The sequence below is a fragment of the Chaetura pelagica genome, unplaced genomic scaffold (assembly GCF_000747805.2).
Source record: "Chaetura pelagica isolate M959 unplaced genomic scaffold, ChaPel_1.0 scaffold344, whole genome shotgun sequence".
Classification (NCBI taxonomy): Eukaryota; Metazoa; Chordata; class Aves; order Apodiformes; family Apodidae; genus Chaetura; species Chaetura pelagica.
Window position 1 is genome coordinate 7957310 of NW_009953098.1, and position 18529 is coordinate 7975838.

The following is an 18529-nucleotide window of genomic DNA, read 5'->3' on the forward strand; positions in this document are numbered from 1 at the left end:
ATTCAGTCTTCTAGGTGTTATTCCTGAGCATGATGAGAGGTAGTTGTTATGGCTGCTGCACTGGCTGCATTCCCGCTGTCTTGCAGGCCCTTGGGCCTTTGCCTTGTAGGATGGAATTGCACAGGTCATCTGCTCATGTGTCACCTCCAGATTCTCCCTTTGGGTATCTTTGTAAGCTTACCCTCCCTGCAGCTAAATGTCATCTCTGTGTGTGCTTCTACTTGGGAAGCTGGCAGCCTGGGAGGTTTTCTCAGTTCACTCAAGTCTGTTTTCTCTCTGGCTTGCTTCCCCTCCTTCCCCCTCCAAGGGTCTGTTGTCTCCTTTGAACTCTAGTTTAGTCTTGAGAAGGGTAAAAATAGTCTACCCTAGAGAGAACTTGAATACCTTTCTGTAATGTTGGCCCAGCCATTACTGTGCTAATTTATCTTAATTTCTGTGAAGCCTAGGTAGTAGCCTAAGACACATATTTATTTTTTTTCCCCCCTCTGTTTTTCCCCTCCCCCATTAAATAAGAGCTGTAGAGATTTATTTATGCTTGCAGGGCAGCACAAAGTTATTATATGGGATAATAAGAACATAGAATTTGTAAAAATCTGCTAGATACCTGCATTACTTTTTATAATATATCAGTACCAAAGTGCTTCTGATGTAGCAATGTGATTAATTAAACATGTATGGAAATGATAAGGATTAATATAGAGAGAGGTGAGCATGGAGTCTCCTCATCCAAAAAGACAGTCTCTTCTGAATGAAGTGTACTGTCATTACTTAGAAAGTTAAATTTTCCTCTACTTATTTTTAATGTTCCTGTTCTGTAGTAATTCTAAACTTTTCAGCAGCAGTATTTTTTGTTTTGTGATACTTCTCTTTGCTAAACTAGGAAGAATTATATATACTGAAGAAAAATCCCTGTTTGGATTGTTATTCACTTATAGCTACATCTGATCTCTTAAGGTAAAAGAAAACATACAATAGTAGTAGTAGTAATAATAATAAAATGTGTATTTTTCCTTTGAGGTATTCCTGGTTTACCAGGACAGAAAGGTTATCAAGGTCTTCCAGGTGACCCAGGCCCACCAGGATTTAGTGGCCCATCAGGTGTGCCAGGATTGCCAGGTAGGTAAACAAGGCCCCGGATGGACAGTTTTGATGTGTAAACATTTGCATGTGTTTTTAATCACATGGGATGTTAATCCAGGTATAACTAAGCAAAGTCCAGGGATTTACACTTAAAACTGCAGCAGCATTTTGGGACAGTTAAAATCATTATCCAAACAGCATGCCTTGAGCTCTTTCCTTCTAACAGACCCAAAGCAGTTTTAAGATGATTGGGATAGCTTTTGTGATGACTAGAAACCTGCATGCTGCTTGAGCAAGCAACACGACTGCAGGATCTGCCACCAGGACTTGTCTGTTTCAGATGTTTATTTCTTATATTGTTGGTCATTATACTCATACTTAGCAAATGGCCAAATGAATGCATTGCAAGGGCTGTCTGGTTGCCACATCTTTGCTTTAAAGAATTCAAGGGTGAAGAAAATGAATTCTGTTTTGCACTGCTGCTTCCTGCAGCTGTAACAATTTATCTGAAATCTTGAATCTTTGCTCACTATGCTTAATGTAGGTCTTGCTCTAAATATTTTTTTTGGACCTGCAGACTCAAACTAGTTGCAGCATTGCAAGTCACATTCAATTCTGCAATAGAAGCTACTGAATACCTATTGCAGATGAGAGAGAGAGACAATGTGTTCCTTCTGCAGAACAGTTCAAGAGAGACTAAGTCACACCAGTGCTAAATTGTTTCAGATGGTTATTAAGTCATGGACTGAGATTTTACCCATTTCATTAGACTAGTCTTCAAAACAAAGAAGTTGCCCTCATCAAACCTTGGCTCAGTTATTTCACTAAAAATGGGTGAGAAAAGCATGTAGGAACAGTATGAGGCCTAAAGAAATGGCAGATCCATTGCCTTTGTAATTAGATGACAAGCATATTCATATGAGAATGCATTAATATCAGAAACTTCTAAATATTGTCATTAATTAATTAAAACCTTGAATTTCCTAGGTATCAAGGGAGACACGGGACTTCCTGGGCAGCCAGGACCTACAGGACCTCCAGGGTTAAAGGGTGCTATGGGAGAGATGGGCCTTCCAGGTTTGTATCTGTGCTTGTAATTTCATCTTAGTCAGTGTTTTCCTTTTATATAGCAGAAAGGTAGATCTGCTTGTGTGTGGTATCTAATAATATATTTAAATGGCAAAGCAGATGAGGAATACATAAAGCCCTACATACATATTTGTTGAAATAATGCATAAGAAATTGGGAATACCCAGCAAAACAGAAAATGCAAATAGCAAGTTATTTAAATACATATTATTTTCAAGTGCTTAGGGATGTAGAAGCAAGAGTTATCTAGATTTTGTAACTGCATACTTCTCTGGTTTCTCAGATTCCACTCCGTGGAAGTTCAGAAAAAAGATTATTCTGTAAACCCACCTGTCAGAAGACAGACATCAGACACAAGCAAAAGTAGAAGGAGAAAGTGAATTATGTTATTTAAAAAGACAGCTGAAACAAAAAATACCAGTTTCTGTGGGTTCTAATATTAAATTGTGCCTAGATACTGAGAATGAGATATTTGGATTTGTGTAAATTAAGACTAAAAAAAGAAAGCTTAGAAGGTCATGTAAAAATCTATGAGATTTTCAGATTATTGTTTTAGTTTGTTTTTTAAAATAAAAACACCTTGATATTCAAAGTCAGCCAGTCAGTTTGTTACTCCTTTCTTGTTCAGTTGCTGTAACTTATTTCTCTAAACCACTGCAGAAGTTTTATTTGTATTTCTGTTTTGGACAGGACCCCCAGGGATTAAAGGCAGCCAAGGAATAGCAGGACGTCCAGGGCAGCCTGGACCTGCAGGATTTCCTGGATTGAAAGGGGAGAAAGGTGACCCTGGTCTCTCAGGCATTGGTATTCCTGGTCTCCCTGGACCAAAGGTACATTTACAAAATTTTTCAATTGAAAATTCCATGAGGAAATGAGATTCTGCATTGATATTTTTTTAACTATAACTTATTATATATTATATATAACTGTAAATACGTATAAAATATATTAATAACAAGCAGGGTTGACTGTGGTTTGTTCTTTTGAAGTGGGAGCAAAAATGTCTAATTTCAAAGGTGAAAATATTTCTATATAATTTCATCTGGTTGAAGGAGATTTTTTTTTACCAGACCTTTCAAGTTGGGTTCAGTTAATGGCCAAGACTGCACTGTGGCACCCACTGACATTTTGGTAGTTGGTAGGGATTTATACAATTAATAGCATTGTTCCCATGTCTAATTTTATAGTTCATTCTAAAAAAAAAAAAAAAAAAAAAAAAATATACATTTAAGAATAAATTTCAGAGGAACTGATATATCATGATTACTGCTGCTTTAAATTTTTAAGTCTATATAAAACATTTGCATTATCACTTCTCCATATCATCCTTTCCATCACCCACAAAAAAGTGACAGAAAGACCTAGAGAATATCTAGTGGCCTTCACTGATGCCTCACAACTGATGGTGAGCAGCAGTTGTTTAATTCAGAAAAAAAACTGCATGATTAAAGCTCCACATATTCCTTTTTTTGTTACCATGGGTAAAAATATCTTTCTCTTCTTTCAGAAGAGAACATTTTTTTTCTTTAATGTAGGCCAGTTCTGAGAAAAAGCTATGATACTCTATATAGAATTGTAGAGGAAAACTTAAAATATTTACAGTTTCTATTTCCATTTAATTTTTTGTGTGAGATGGTTAATATTAATTGGATGTAAGAAGTGTGCACGATAGAATGGTGATCTTTTTCGTGATGATAAGACTGGGAACATACAAGGAGGGCTTATCCATCTTAAAAGGACTGGGTTCTTATTTTTGCTTCATGTTTTCTAGGGTGATCTTGGTTTGCCTGGATACCCAGGTAGTCCAGGTAGTAAAGGTTTACCTGGAAATCCTGGTTTGCCTGGATTTCCAGGCAGTCCAGGTGCAAAAGGAGAACCAGGCCTTCCTGGATTCCCAGGTAATTCTGAACAAGATTTTTTTGTTTTTGTTTTCCCTCTTCCATATATTGGTATATACTTCTAAACACAGTGAGTAATTGCTGGAGGGTTGCAGCTTCTTTCAAAGTTTCCATCTGCTGCTTCTAAGATTTGTGCTGTTGAAATTGTCACTGGAAGTGTGTGAATGCATCACTTCCAAGTGCCTTCTGAAATTATTCATGTGCTCTGAGAGGATGTAGCATTTGTGTGAGTTAATGCTCTCCACTCCCCACAGCAGACTCCTATCTCCTCTGACCCACAAAATGCCTGTTTGGCTCCACATTTTTCCTTCATGAATCAATAAAAAAGGTGTTATCAGGGAAAATGGGCTTTTAAAATAGCATTTATTGTCTAAAAATATGCTCCAAAGAGAAGTTTCTGAAACATAGTGAAATTAGGGTTTGCATTTTTCTCTTAAACATGTAAATATGTCAGTTCTTTCATTATTGATTTAAATCAAGTTTCTAGCTATGCTGCATTTGCAGCAATGAAGACTGTTCTACAAGCATGCCTGAGCTGCTTTAATGTAGGAAGTTAGGGGATTTGTAAGAGTGTAGTCATGGCAGCAGGAAGCTTGGAGGAGGACAAAGCCTGAACCTGACAGTTTTTAACCTCTGCTTCATGTGATGCCCAAAAACTGTGAACATTCAAAATGAAGCATTGAGATACCACCTTGATCAGGCTCATATGCTGTTCAGAACAGACATATCACAACAGATGGATTGTTTTTCCTGCCTCCCACTCAGTTCATGCTGTAGGGGTAAGAACCCAGTGTAAGTTCTAACTAAGATGATTTTTTTTAAGATCCCTTTTCAGGAAAGGAAAAGAGGATTTTTGGGAAGGACTACCCAACCACAGTTCAAAATGCTCTCAATTTGTTGTCAGGCAGAAGCCCCTCTCTCTAAAATGGCAGTTTCCTAGCAGACTGCCAGACTCCCCATGTCCTTGGCCACAGGCACTCAACAATTAATAAAACACAGTCTTGGGAGTAGCAGTAAGGACAGTTGTGCTGCAATGCTGTGTTTCTGTATGTTTTTTGCTTTATAATTCATCTCCTTGATCAGCTGTAAATCTGCAAAATTAGCATAAATACAGTATCTTGATATAATTAGCTTATTTGCTACTCAGGGTATCTCATAGCATTTTGAGATCTGAAAAGCCAGTTTGGGACATTTTTTGCTTAATTCTATTGAGCTGCCTGTACTTTATAGGAACACCAGGAATTCCAGGACCAAAAGGTATCGAGGGCCCTCCAGGTAATCCTGGCCTGCCTGGACCACCTGGGCCAGTAGGTGAGCATGAACAGTGCAGCAAAGGTCAGCTGCTTCTGTGCAAAACGTAACACATTAAGCCACTTCCTACATTCTTATCTTGATAACATCATGAAGATGTATCTGTATGTATATGGATGCTCAAACACCATTGCACACACTTCATTTACCTTTTCTAAATTATCAGGGGGGACAGACTGGGAGACAGAGAAAGGTTTTAATTTTAAGAATACACCCTTGTGAATTTGTTATTAAATTGTCACACCTTCAGATTCAAATGGTGGGGAAGAGGGGGGGAATTTTTTTTTTTATTGCAGGTTAGGTGCTACTGTGCTCATGTATTCTATCCCCCTTTTAGGTGATATTGGTCGTCCTGGCCCTCCTGGTCCTTCAGGGGAGAAGGGACAGCCTGGTCGAGATGGTATCCCTGGACCAGCTGGTCAGAAGGGTGAACCAGGTTAGGTATCCTTCCTGTTTGTTTTCTCCTCTTCACTCTGCATTGTGATGTCCTGCTTTCTCTATCCTATTTTTCCTATAACTGCCCATACACCTTCAAAGCTGCTCCCCTGGTTCCCAGCTGCTGAATAGTTCACAAAGGGTGCTGTCAAGCTGCCAATGAAGCACAGGACAACATTTCAAACAGCTCTTAAGATTTGTACTGTATGACTTCAACACTAGCCCCTGTTCCTGTATTCTGTGGTAGCTGTATTGCTTCAACTCACAGAATGGATAAACAGCATCATGTCTACCTTAAAGATCAAACCCAAAGCAAAAATGCAAATGTATTAACACCCAAAATCTGAAAGAACATCTTGTGAATGTATGGGAATACTTAGGAAACTCAGAGATGCATTTTGTAGCAAATCCCCTAGCTTTGGTGTAGACTGGTGAGTAAATGAGAATCTTGGTAGTCTCGAGGAATCAGGGATTTAGACAAACTGCACTTGCCTCATTCCCAGTCTCATAATTCCTATTTCTGGTGACCTGAAAGCTTAATGTTCATTATTAACTGAATTGGTTTCTTTGCAGGGCTACCAGGTTTTGGGCACCCAGGACCTCCAGGACTTCCAGGATTGTCAGGTAAAGTTTCTCTTGTTGTTCCTTGTTAAAAAGGTTGAACGCAAAATGTATCTATACGCCAAAAATAGCAGGGCATGGTGTATGTTCTGCAACAAATGAATGCCATAGCAACAACTTAAATAACATCTTTATTTTCCCAGCAGACTGTTTTCAATTAACCATGGTAATAAAGACTCTGGTTACTGACTAGAGAATTTTGTAAATTAACAATTATGCAGACAGAATAAATCCACACAGGATAACAGTATATGTGTTGCATGAAATTTTGCTGATTTGTCTCACTAAATAAAGCATTCATCCAGCATATGAAAAATTAAAATATAGCTGCTTGATGTATTTTCAAAAGCAATTTCACAACCTAACATATTACTTTCCAGTAGTATTAAAGCTCATAAATTCATCAAGCTTATTTGAAAATGTTGCAAGTACATCTTAACTTTCAGCAGTGTCTCAAAAAAACAGTGAAGTCCTAACTATTGACAGATTTCTTCACAGAAGGCATTGCCTGTAGGCTTACAAAATGAGAGGATGTAGAGCACTTTCGCCTGCAAGATTAGCCCTAACTCTTTTCTAAATGTTAGACCAATTTCATACTGTCTTGCTGCACAGATGAGGTGAGTTGTGGCCAGACTTGCACCTTCTGCAGGAGAGAGAAATGGCTCTGCCAACAGACACTTGGACTGGTTTGTGTATCAGTTTGTTACAGTATTGATAAACATGGCTGTTTGATATTACAGGGCAAAAAGGAGAACTGGGCTTACCTGGCCCACCAGGGCCCCCTGGACTTCCAGGTCTGAAGGGAGAACCAGGTTTCCAGGGTTTCCCTGGTCTGCAGGGTCCACCAGGTCCACCAGGATTACCAGGGCCACCTCTGGAAGGTCCTAAAGGTAGCCCTGGCCCACCAGGTGTTCCAGGAAGGCCAGGTAAGAGCATGACCCATAACCTATCAACATCTGCCGGTACTTTCCTGTTTTGCTGGTAGGTCATCAGCTGTTAAACTTTCTCAATTTATTTGGATGGATAACTTCAAGCCTCATGGCATAGGTCTTACTGTTTGTGGGCAACCAGAGGTTTTTGTTGCCGAAAGTAACAGTACCTAAAAATAAGACAGCCTCATTTTATATTAATTTCTGATACCTGGCAGCAAAAACCGAATGCGTTAATTATCGGGAGGTTCTGCGCATGCTGTCACAGTAATCACCTCGTGAGCACGGTGCCGACTTCTAAACATCTGATACCTTTGCAGTATTGTCACCTGATCAGCAAATGTCATCGTGCACAAAAACCCAAAAGTAACAAACCCCATCATTTTGAGCCATGAAAATCAAATTCACGCTAGCATCACAGCATGATCAAATTGGATAGCTGCCTCCTCACCTTCGTGTCATGTAACATGTCATTGCTCCGTTGTGTCATGTGGCTCCCATGGACTCAGGGCACCATCATGCCGTGGTCACCTTTCCATTCCATGTTTGCATTTTGCTCCTGCACCAACTAATTCTGGAAATGAAAAAAATCCACTATACAGAGCTAACATTGCTGAGCAACTCCCTGGTATATATTAGGATTTGATTTATATTTTGTCATGGAATATTTATTTGCATTTAGATACTGCTCTTGAAAAATCTAATTTTAATGAACCTCTCACAGCTATGGCTCAAGCTTATTGTGGTATCTTGAGTCCAGAAGTACTTTGCCACCACGAAGACTGACCACAGTTATCATGCTTATATCTCCCTAAAGGAGACTACTTTCAAACCAAGCTATTGGCTAATTACAAGGGGTTTATTTGCATATTAATGGAGAAGTACTATTTTCCTTTTTTTGTAAGATCCACTTTTTTCTCATGCTTGCTTCTGATACAAGAGGAGGCAATCCCACTGAAAAAAAATTGAGAATTTTCTCAAAATACTTTCACGGGAACTGGAATTGAGAAATATTTGATTATTCTAAATGGCAGTATGAGCTTTTCTCTTGTGCAGAGTAGACTATGAACTCATCTATCCTAACTGTGCATTGAAAAAAATGAGTCATTATAAACATCTGATTTTGATTAGTAACACCTTCAACTGGGGTGCTGTTTGCAGTATAATGAGGTTTTCTTTATTCCTAGTGAAAATACCTGGATTTTCTTGTGTCCTGAACCTGCTTTTTATGGGACTGGTGTGGAACAACACAGTGGGTTAATAATTTACAGCCAGTCACAATTTCTTCCTTGTTTCCTGCTTGGTTAGTGGAAGGAGGAATGCAGCCTTCTCTCTTTGGCTTGGAGGAACTTAGACCCTGCCATGCCCCAGGGGCTCTAACGAGTCAGTGGAGCATCCCTGCAGCACCTTTGCTTTCCATGTGGCCTTGTTGCCTTCTGCCTAGTTGTTGACTGACACACAATCCCAGCTCAGCTCACTGTGGTCAGAATTGCAGCTGGGCAAGCAGGAGGAGTGAAGGGATAAGAGATGGTGGAGTGCTGGGCTTGGGCCTGCAATTTAAGTGTGCCCAAATGAAAGCATAATACATCCTAGATGTCAACATTTTCCAGAGATAATTTTCAGGTATGTAGAGTGGTACAGCATTTAAAATTTTGGCACAGGAAGTTCATAGACTTTCATTTCTAAGATTCTTACACAGAAATCTCCAAACTCAAAATTAAGCAGCTCCTGATTTGTGAAAGATCTACCATTGGTGTTTTTATGAAGCTTCTCATCCTCTTCACACATCTGTGCATAAATCAAGTGCTTACTGACTCTAACCAGCTGGGAGGTACAGGAATGGTGAGACTCATTTTGTGCAGTTTTATGAGCATTATCAGGAGGAAAACAAACCAGTGAGATTCTGCTCAGCCATGTTCTCTCTCTCTTTCTTTCTCTTATTTCCATTTTTGTTGCATGCAATGTATAAAGTGAAGCATTTGTTTTGCTCAGTTATGTGTGAACTAATGTGGATAAACCAAACTATTATTGCAGTTCTGGTACAATCAGCACTCCAGCCTTTTGTTTCAAATGATAACACAGTTGATTGGTGGAATGCTTATTTTGTAACATTTCCACGTAAGGCAGTTAGTCATAAAAGCAGCTGTGTGGCTGTCAACTTACTCCCCTTCTAGGGACATAAATAAAACCAGAAGCCGTATGTGTATACAGTTTGTTGTTGGCTTCTGGGTACAGTCTCAGATTAGTAAAAATTATTAAGTCAAAATATGAGGTAGCTCTCTGACTTCAGTTGAGTTGCCCCTGAAACAAACATTGATAGATGATGTTGGGACAGATTTATTAATTGATCATAAAATTAAGCCAATTCCAAGGGCAACACAACATTGCTGTTAACTCCACATGTCTATTTTCATTACTCTGAGTAATAATAGTTTGGTGTTTTTCATACTGTATGTAAAGGAATATTGAGCTAAATCTAAAAAGAAAGGTTTAGTTGAATATGTTAGCTTGTTGATATTTCTAACAATGTTGATGTTTTTCCCCTTGTGATGACCTTGGTGAACTCTGACCCCCTACTCCCAGGTCCCTCAGGTTAGCCCCTTAACTCCAAAATAATAACTTTGCATGAAAATTAATGTATATAATTTAGTAGTGTCTAAATATAGATATGCTGAGTCATTTTTCAGACATACCTTTTAATTTGTGGTAGGAAAGTTCAAGGTTGGCTTTCAGACTCCAGGTTGTTGTAGGACTGATGTTGGAAGGACACACAGTGTTGCTCTCCCCATGGTGGAAGATATGGGGGGTTCAACACATTTACAGGGAATGAGGAAAGCTCTTCCTTTAACATGTATTTAATAAAAAAGGAGCATACAGACCTTCCACACTAGGGCAGTGGAACAGGATTGGTAAGAACATGGTCATTTTCACAAGCTTATCATAATTTTAGCATATGGGCACATAGCACAGGCCAACTCTTGAAAATTCCTAGTATCTGTTTTCCTATCTATTTTCCTATCTATTTTCTAGATTGAAAATGACTTGGTGTATCTATTTAATAATAATGATTGTTGTTAGGTTTTGCTATGACTTTCAGAAAGCAAAGAACTGACAACAAAATTCAATAAAGAAATAAGTTTAAGTTTTTAATGTGCTGTCCTAAACACTGAGGTAACAAATGTGGTAGCCCCTGGTATTTGAATCCTAGTTTAATGTGGTCGTGTAAAAAAAAAAATGAACGTGGCTCCTTTTAATTAAATTTTAATCACATAAGCTGTAATTACATTTTCAAAGAGGGCTCCCAGCACGGTGTGCTGAGAGGAGCTTACCAATGCCTTCATGTTTTGTTCCACCCTGTGACTGTGCCCCACCAGAATTCATTAATCAACAAGTATTGGACAGATTTATAAATCATAGCAAAACTTACCCACCAGTGAAATATAGCTTATAAGTACTTAACAGTAACAACAAAATTTCTGTGTCATTATTTTTAACAACTGCGTTACAGTTAGTATTTTAAATTATTTACTAAATATGTAAAGAAACAGTGCTTTGAGGTAAACCTGATGTGTATTTATTGTAGTTTTAGCTGCAAATTGCATGGTGATATTTTGATGGACTTAATTAATTTCACTGACATGAAAGATGCAACTGGCAGAGGAAGTAAAATATGTATTAATTCAGGAGCATGGTAGGAACAACCATCTTACCCTTTGAAAGAGGACATTTAAATGATTTTTCTAAGGATGTTAACACATGCCATTCTCCATAATAACCTTAAACAGGTAAATTAGCATCTTGGGGTATTTTTATCAAGAAAAGAAAAAAACACAATGCCAACAGTAAAGACAAGAATTTCTAAATTTGTTAGTTCTGAGGTATTTTTGTTTATAGCATCTGCAGCTCTTTTGAGCCCTCCATGTCCACCCTGCTTACAGTTTTGAAGAGGGTGCAAGCCTACTTTTCAGTCCTAGAATTGTATTCACAGGTAGCCTCATACCTAGTTAGTGGTGATAAGTCCTTCTGTTAATCACACTTCCTTTCTGCCCAAAGCAGAATTTTACTCAAGAGTAAGTTGTCATTCACAATTTACCTGCGTATTTTCCAAGCTCCAGGTCCAACAATGCTGAATACTGTCAGTGAAATGGTTATGCAGTCCAAACCCCCTTGTGAGTAGGACTAACCAGTTGCAGGCCTCAGCTGTAATGTTGAAGCAATAACACATTCTTTAGTAAAGCTTTAAGTTTGCTGTTAAATGAAGTGTCAAATTAGTCCTAGTAGAGCCTAGTCACCAGAATAACTTGTATCTGAAAATACGTATCGTTGTGTATTCATGTATGGTTTTATGCATGCATGTGGATTATATTGTAAATACAAAATATGCTGGTGAAATGGGTTGTTGTGTAGTGTATATGCTGTCATCTGTGCTATTTCTAACTAGTAATCTTGTTTTGTACTGTGTGATGTCTGACCCTTCTAACATCGATCATTGGGCTTTGGTGAACTCTGATCCTTCCAGGTCCTCCAGGTTAGACTCTTAACTCGGTCGATTTATTTTACTGCGTTGCTCTTGATATAAGAGAAACAGATGTTTGCCTGTAATTCTGTGATTATCTTTTTAAGGACTGTGGTTGCCCTGCAGGTTGTATGTGTTTGATTAGCGTGCCTCAGATGGTAACCTTTTATTTGCATGTGTACGGTACAAGAGTTGTATAAAAGAACAAAATGAACACAAAAAATCCTTGCATGATGGGACGTTTTCTGTAGCTGAAACTGCTACAGGATGTGTGTGAAATCTGGTACAAAATTGCTGTTGATTTAAAAAGAAAACTGTTGGAAGGAATTCTATACTCAGATTTGCATGCAGAAATACAGCTCATCACAGTTATCCACTGCATACAGACATAGACTGTGAGGATGTCAGAGAAGTTAAATTATTCGAGGTTGCAGAAAAACTGAAAATGCTGCGCACCTGATAAATGTCACTAGATTTGTTGTACTACAGGGAGAGTGTTATAGCACTGTCCTGCCAAAAGATGCTTTTGTTAATGCAATTATGAGCTCTAATTTGTCAAATGTTATTAGCTCTCGCTGCCCTTGCATACAGGTTTTGCCACGAATTTATATCAGTTACCTTCTGTGTAGATGGTGTCTCATCTTTCAGTTCTCCAAATACCTACATTTCATTTAAACCCACTGCTTTGCTTTGGATTAATGTGGCTGTAGCAAAGGGAGAATATTTAAAGACCAGCCCAGTTCCTCTATTGGATTTACAGAGAGTAGTTCTAAAGATAGATCAGTTGGAGGGAAAGTCATACAGCGTAAGGAAGTTTCTGCAACTCAGATTAGTACTTGGGCAAGGCAGAATGATGGGCTTCCTGTGGCCCACCAGTCAGTAGATGGCATATACCAGCCTCCTTCAATAGGTATGTCAGATTCTAGCTGCAAAAACCCATTAATATTTTACATTGTTGAGATTGGCTTTCAAAAGGAATTCAGTCTGTTAAGATAGCACTTAAGAGATGGTGAATATAATGCAGGTCATCAGAAGGGATATTTGTACCATCTAATTTAGGGTTTCTTGGCTTCTACTAAAGGCACTGGTCTGGTCACTGGTAAGCTTCTAATGCAGGTGAGTTGCACTGCCTTCTGGAAAGACCTGCTGCTCTTCATCAGCTACATTAGGAGCTTTGGTTCCTGATTTGGGTAGTACAAATAATCCCTTTTAGTTTATTCCAAATTCAGCTTTGAAATAAGAGCTGAGAATTCAAGCTAAAAATACCTTTTAATTTATTATTTTTTTTTATGCTGGAGGCACTAACTTGGGGAGAATGGTTGATGTGTACTAACAGATATACCCATATTTGTTCTGCAATGTTAAGGTCCACCAGGCCCAGAAGGTCCACGAGGGCCACCAGGCACTGGAGGACTTAAAGGGGAAAAAGGAAACCCAGGTCAGCCTGGCCCACCTGGCCTTACTGGTCAAAAGGGAGATCAAGGACCACCTGGACGCCAGGTAGGACAAGAAATGGGAGTTTTCCCCCTAGTTTGTTTTTAAATGCAATATAAGTGGAATATATTTGAGCAGCATATGCAGTTTATCATAGTAAAATAAAAGCCAAAATGTGGTAGCTAACCTTGTAGCATGAAAGAGAATTTTTTTTCCTTGATTATCCCCAAGTATGTGGGCAGGATGTCCACATTACATTCCCATGGGAGCCTGGCTCTTCCTGTTACAGTGTTCTCTGACAACACCCAGTGCAGTGAGCAGAATGCATAGCCTCAGCCCTTCAAAGCACTTGTTTGCAGACCCCAGCTGTGCTTATTTGTCCCCCAGCCACCTTTTCTCTCTGTTTTTCTGAAACTGCTGAGATGAGTGAATAACATGATGCTGTTTTCTGCAGGGGGATCCTGGTCGTCCAGGTCTGAATGGAATGAAGGGTGACCCCGGGGTTCCAGGCGTTCCAGGATTCCCAGGTATTTAACTAGCGTTTCAAGTCAAAACCTCCAGACACAGTAACAGCCCCTCAGGGAGAAAAGAAACCTGATTTTGGCCATTCCTGCAGCAGGTTCTGTAAGACAGCATGTTCTTTCAGTGTGTAACTGTGAATTTGATGTTGCAGGTATGAAGGGTCCCACTGGACCTGCAGGACCCGCTGGCCTCACAGGTAGCCAAGGGCTGCCGGGCCCACCAGGTAGGACTGTCACTCTTGCTCCCTGCCAGTAGGAATTTTTTACACAGATGTAGGACTGAGACAGTCTCAGCCAGCAATGAATGTAGTTAACTGAGCAACAGCCTAAAAACAATTCCAGACTGTACTTTTTAGCCCTACAAGTAATCCTACCATATTTTATATTCTGTATCCAGCCTTCATGGATTAACCCCTGCAAGAGCTGTCCTCTGGGGGGGGTGGTGGGGAGGGAGAAGAGCTTCTTGCCTTATTTATACACTTATTCTTTGCATTGATAGAGCTCTTGGCTTCTGACTTTGCAGTAAAGAGTAACAGGAACTGTTTCTAACACTCTCTTCCACCTTGGTTTATCTAATACTAAGTTTTTTTCTCTCAGGCCCACCAGGTTTACCAGGTACCATTGGACGAAGCATTGTTGTGAAAGGTGACCCTGGTCCCCCGGGTCCTCCAGGACACCCTGGGTCAAAAGGGCCACCTGGATTGCCAGGGCCACAGGGATTGCCAGGTATGATCCTAGGTGGCTGCAGAGTTCTGGTTTAAAGGTCTGTTCTTGTCATGAAGAAACAATAGATGAGTCCCAGACAATTTAAAGATTTCTCTAGTGGGATTTCAAAAGCTTTAATTTCAGTTATGTGTTTGTCTTACTCTAGGTCCAATTGGTCTTCCTGGTGACCCAGGGAGAGATGGACTACCTGGTTTTGATGGTCCAGCAGGACGTAAAGGAGAGAGAGGTCTTCCAGGCCAACCAGGTATGGTGTTTATCCTATAAGAACCCAGCAGAAAGAGAGATGCTCCCTTCTGTAAGTGCAGGCTAATACTGGGAAGTGAGATCTTTGCCTTATGGGAATAATAATGAAATATTAATTTTAGGATTTTCTTAATGCAAAAATACTACAAGCAGTTGAACCTACTTTGCTTCAGAATGTTCTTGGAACCAACACATTGCTGGTCACTGCTGAAGAATATTGTAGAGTGCTTTATCTCAAGCTTAATGACATTCCCCCTGCAGCACAGATGACACACAGGAGATAACAAAGATAGTAAGAAGAGAGAGATTAGTCAAATAATATTAATTTTGCATGGAAATTACAACTGGGGAAAAACAGACTTAATCAAGGAAAGACTTTCAGCAAAGGCAGAGATCAGGCTACCATTGAGAAATCAAACTGGGCACTGGGATCATTTTCTAAAGATAATATGTATGAAGTAGCTGTATATTGCACTTTGTAAGAAAAAGTATTAGAAACATACAAAAATCCATGCCTTTTTTCCTTTTCTTCTGCATAGCTCTATGAAATCTGATAGTATTACTTGGGTGAAAAAAATGTAAACAATGACTGTGAAATAAACATCCTCTTAAGTATTTCTAGTTATTTTTCCTGGTGGTTTTGCTGTTCAAGAACAAATTATACCTCTGTCAGTCACAAGGCTCATTCTTGATCTCACCCAAGGTTGTTCTAGCCTATTTCCACTTTTTGTAACCTACTCCAAAACTGACTGTAGCTTTTCTATTCATTTTGGTGGGCTTTGGCTCAGGTGTTACCACAGCATGCCCTAGAGTGAGACTTGCTTCTGTTTCTGACTCTGCCATTTCTTTTGTGATCTCGAGCAAGATTTTTCAATGTTATCTTATTAAGCTGCATACACTGATTAATATGTTTTGGAATTTGGACTCATTCCACTGGCTGTTATGTCCACTGCAGTTGTTACCTTAGTGCCTTGCAGCTCTGAAGGTATTTAACTTCACAATACCCTGATAACACCAGGAGTGGTACTGTTATTTTATAACTTTATATATAACAGCCTCAGCCATTTAACCAAGGTTACATGAGAAAAATAACTTGAGGAAAACAGTATTAGCAGCTACCAAGTCCACCACACAAGCACCTTAATCACAAGACTGTGCTACCTTTCAGAGCTACATTAGTCCTAAAAGAACAAGAAAAAGTGTTAGTCCTGTATGTCGTGTTTCTCATGTGAACAGGTTCTCGAGGAATACAGGGGCCTCCTGGTCCTGATGGTTTACAAGGCCCACCTGGTCCTCCTGGAACAGCCTCTGTTGCGCATGGATTCCTTATAACTCGGCACAGCCAGACCAGGGATACGCCACTCTGTCCACAAGGAACAACAAGAATATATGATGGATTCTCACTTTTATATGTGCAAGGAAATGAAAGAGCACATGGCCAGGATTTGGGTGAGATATTCTGAATGCTCTGTCTTTTAGGGGGAAAGAGGGTGTAGCTGCTTCTTCAAATGCTCTGGTTCTCTGAAGACACAACAGTCTTAGAGATTTCTTAGATGAGGATGGGGATTGCATACTAAGGTCTCCTACCTCCAGAGGTTGGCCGTGATAATTCAGGATAGAAGAATGTAAACCAAAACTGAGAAGTTAAGTTTTTCCCACATGTGACAATTTGATAGCACATGCTGTGCACTCCCAGGTGGAGAGGAAGATACACAATTACTGTTCTCAAAGAATCACTATAAAAAGTGATGAAGTGAAAATGCTGCTGTCACATTTTGTGCATCTTACTCTGTAGGTACTGCTGGGAGCTGTCTTAGACGTTTCAGCACCATGCCCTTCATGTTCTGCAATATCAACAATGTTTGTAATTTTGCATCGAGGAATGACTATTCCTACTGGCTCTCAACTCCAGAGCCCATGCCCATGAGCATGGAGCCACTGACTGGGCAAAGCATCCAGCCCTTCATCAGCCGGTGAGACCAAGCTTCTGTACTGTACTAAATAGCTCATCTTATCCATTTATTTCAAACATGCCAAAGTTGGGTAGTAGGAGACGAATCTGTCATTGTTTGCTCTGGGAAATACTAGGAAAAAAGCTTGTTTTGAAGTATTCATTGTCTTAAATGATCTGTCTATATGCAGCAGTTGATACTCAGAGGCTGAAAGGCTGTAAGAGCTCTCCTTGACAGAGTAACTAACCTAAGTCAGCAGCAGTGCAGGATCACTGTGAACAGGAAAAAGAACATAGGAGCCATTAGCTCTAAGATTAAGGCGTTCACATAGGGACTTTGAGCTTCCAGTTTTTGTTTCAGGAGCTGCTTCAGTATTTTACCTAATGGCAGTTAGTGTCAATACGGGCAAATTTTGCACTTCAAAATACTTTCTCATTGCAGTTACAAAACATGTGAGAAGTAGGTGTCTAGATCAATAGGACAGCTTCTTATGAGCCAGTTTTCCTCCCTTTCTCTGTGCAAGAATTCTTAATAAAATATATTTTAATCATCATATTTTAATATCACGTTTCTCTGATACTTCCCCTGTGTCCAGATGTGTTGTCTGTGAAGCTCCTGCTATGGTGATAGCTGTCCACAGTCAGACCATTCAGATTCCTTTGTGTCCTCCAGGCTGGGACTCCCTTTGGATTGGTTACTCCTTCATGATGGTAAGAACTGTGTCCTACTCCAGCACTGGCTAGTACCCACCTTCTGTCCTCAACCAGCTGCTTTAGGAGTTTGTTAAACACTACACTGGTTGTAATTTGTAAACCTTTACCTTCCATGATGAACTGTAGCAGCCAAGATAGACAGTGATTTTCCAGTACCCAGAGCCCAGTGTAACTGATATTTAGACACAGCATTGTCTCAACCAAGAATTAACAGTGGCTCTTCGAGTAGCTGAATGCTTTGCTGTTTAATTTTTAGCACCTACTGTAAGATTCTTGTTTGTGTGTTTCTCTTCCCCACCCCTCCACCAGCACACTAGTGCTGGAGCAGAGGGCTCTGGACAGGCCTTGGCATCCCCTGGATCCTGTTTAGAAGAATTCCGCTCAGCTCCGTTTATTGAATGCCACGGTCGTGGCACTTGTAATTACTATGCCAATTCATACAGTTTCTGGCTAGCAACTGTAGAGGTGTCAGAAATGTTCAGGTAAGAAAACCTGTTTCTTGTATATTGCTTTATTCCAGAATTAAAGCTTTGGAAACTGAATTTATTCCAAAGATCAAAACAGGTTTGTTGACAGGGGTATAGGGAAATAATTTTGTTTGTTTCCCCTCACAACCAGTTTTTCAAGTGTTTCCCAGGAAGGCCTTTAATATTATGTAAAAACTTGCTGAGGCACATTCTGTTTTGCAAGGAGTCAGATTCTTTTTATGTCAATTGTTATTCATTATTACGTCCTCTGAAAGTAGGCTTACTGTACTTACTCTATTTGGAGCCTAAAAGGTTGATTTTGTTGGGTTTTTCCTTGTCGGGCCTTTAAGTAAGGTCAAATATTTGAAAAGATACTTCACAGATGTACAAGGGACAAGGCCAGCTCTATTTAAACCTTTTAAAGCAGATGCTCATATAACCTGTTTTTAAAAGTCTTCTGTGAAGGAGGTTTCATATCCTCCATGGCAAGAATTTCTTCCAGTAGTTTGCAGAAAAAAATTAGATGGCATTTTTGGCAGCAAAGAAGCTAGCAGACAGTCTCTCTTCAGCTTCTCTGAAGTCAGCATTTCAGCA

At 39.6% G+C, this 18529-nt stretch overlaps 1 protein-coding gene across 1 annotated transcript in view; it reads left to right on the top strand.

The window, feature by feature from the left end:
- The window catches only part of COL4A5 (collagen, type IV, alpha 5), a 57872-nt gene that overhangs the window by 37473 nt on the left and 1870 nt on the right, over positions 1-18529 (top strand). The window contains exons 35-53 of the mRNA XM_009997237.1: positions 1018-1116; positions 2068-2157; positions 2860-2999; positions 3941-4067; positions 5298-5378; positions 5716-5814; positions 6387-6437; positions 7175-7360; positions 9947-9955; positions 11883-11891; positions 13246-13379; positions 13768-13840; positions 13987-14058; positions 14432-14560; positions 14706-14804; positions 16040-16252; positions 16599-16776; positions 17351-17465; positions 17778-17950. Coding sequence (XP_009995539.1) covers positions 1018-1116; positions 2068-2157; positions 2860-2999; positions 3941-4067; positions 5298-5378; positions 5716-5814; positions 6387-6437; positions 7175-7360; positions 9947-9955; positions 11883-11891; positions 13246-13379; positions 13768-13840; positions 13987-14058; positions 14432-14560; positions 14706-14804; positions 16040-16252; positions 16599-16776; positions 17351-17465; positions 17778-17950 — 2077 coding nt within the window. The remainder of the gene's footprint in view (positions 1-1017; positions 1117-2067; positions 2158-2859; positions 3000-3940; positions 4068-5297; positions 5379-5715; positions 5815-6386; positions 6438-7174; positions 7361-9946; positions 9956-11882; positions 11892-13245; positions 13380-13767; positions 13841-13986; positions 14059-14431; positions 14561-14705; positions 14805-16039; positions 16253-16598; positions 16777-17350; positions 17466-17777; positions 17951-18529) is intronic.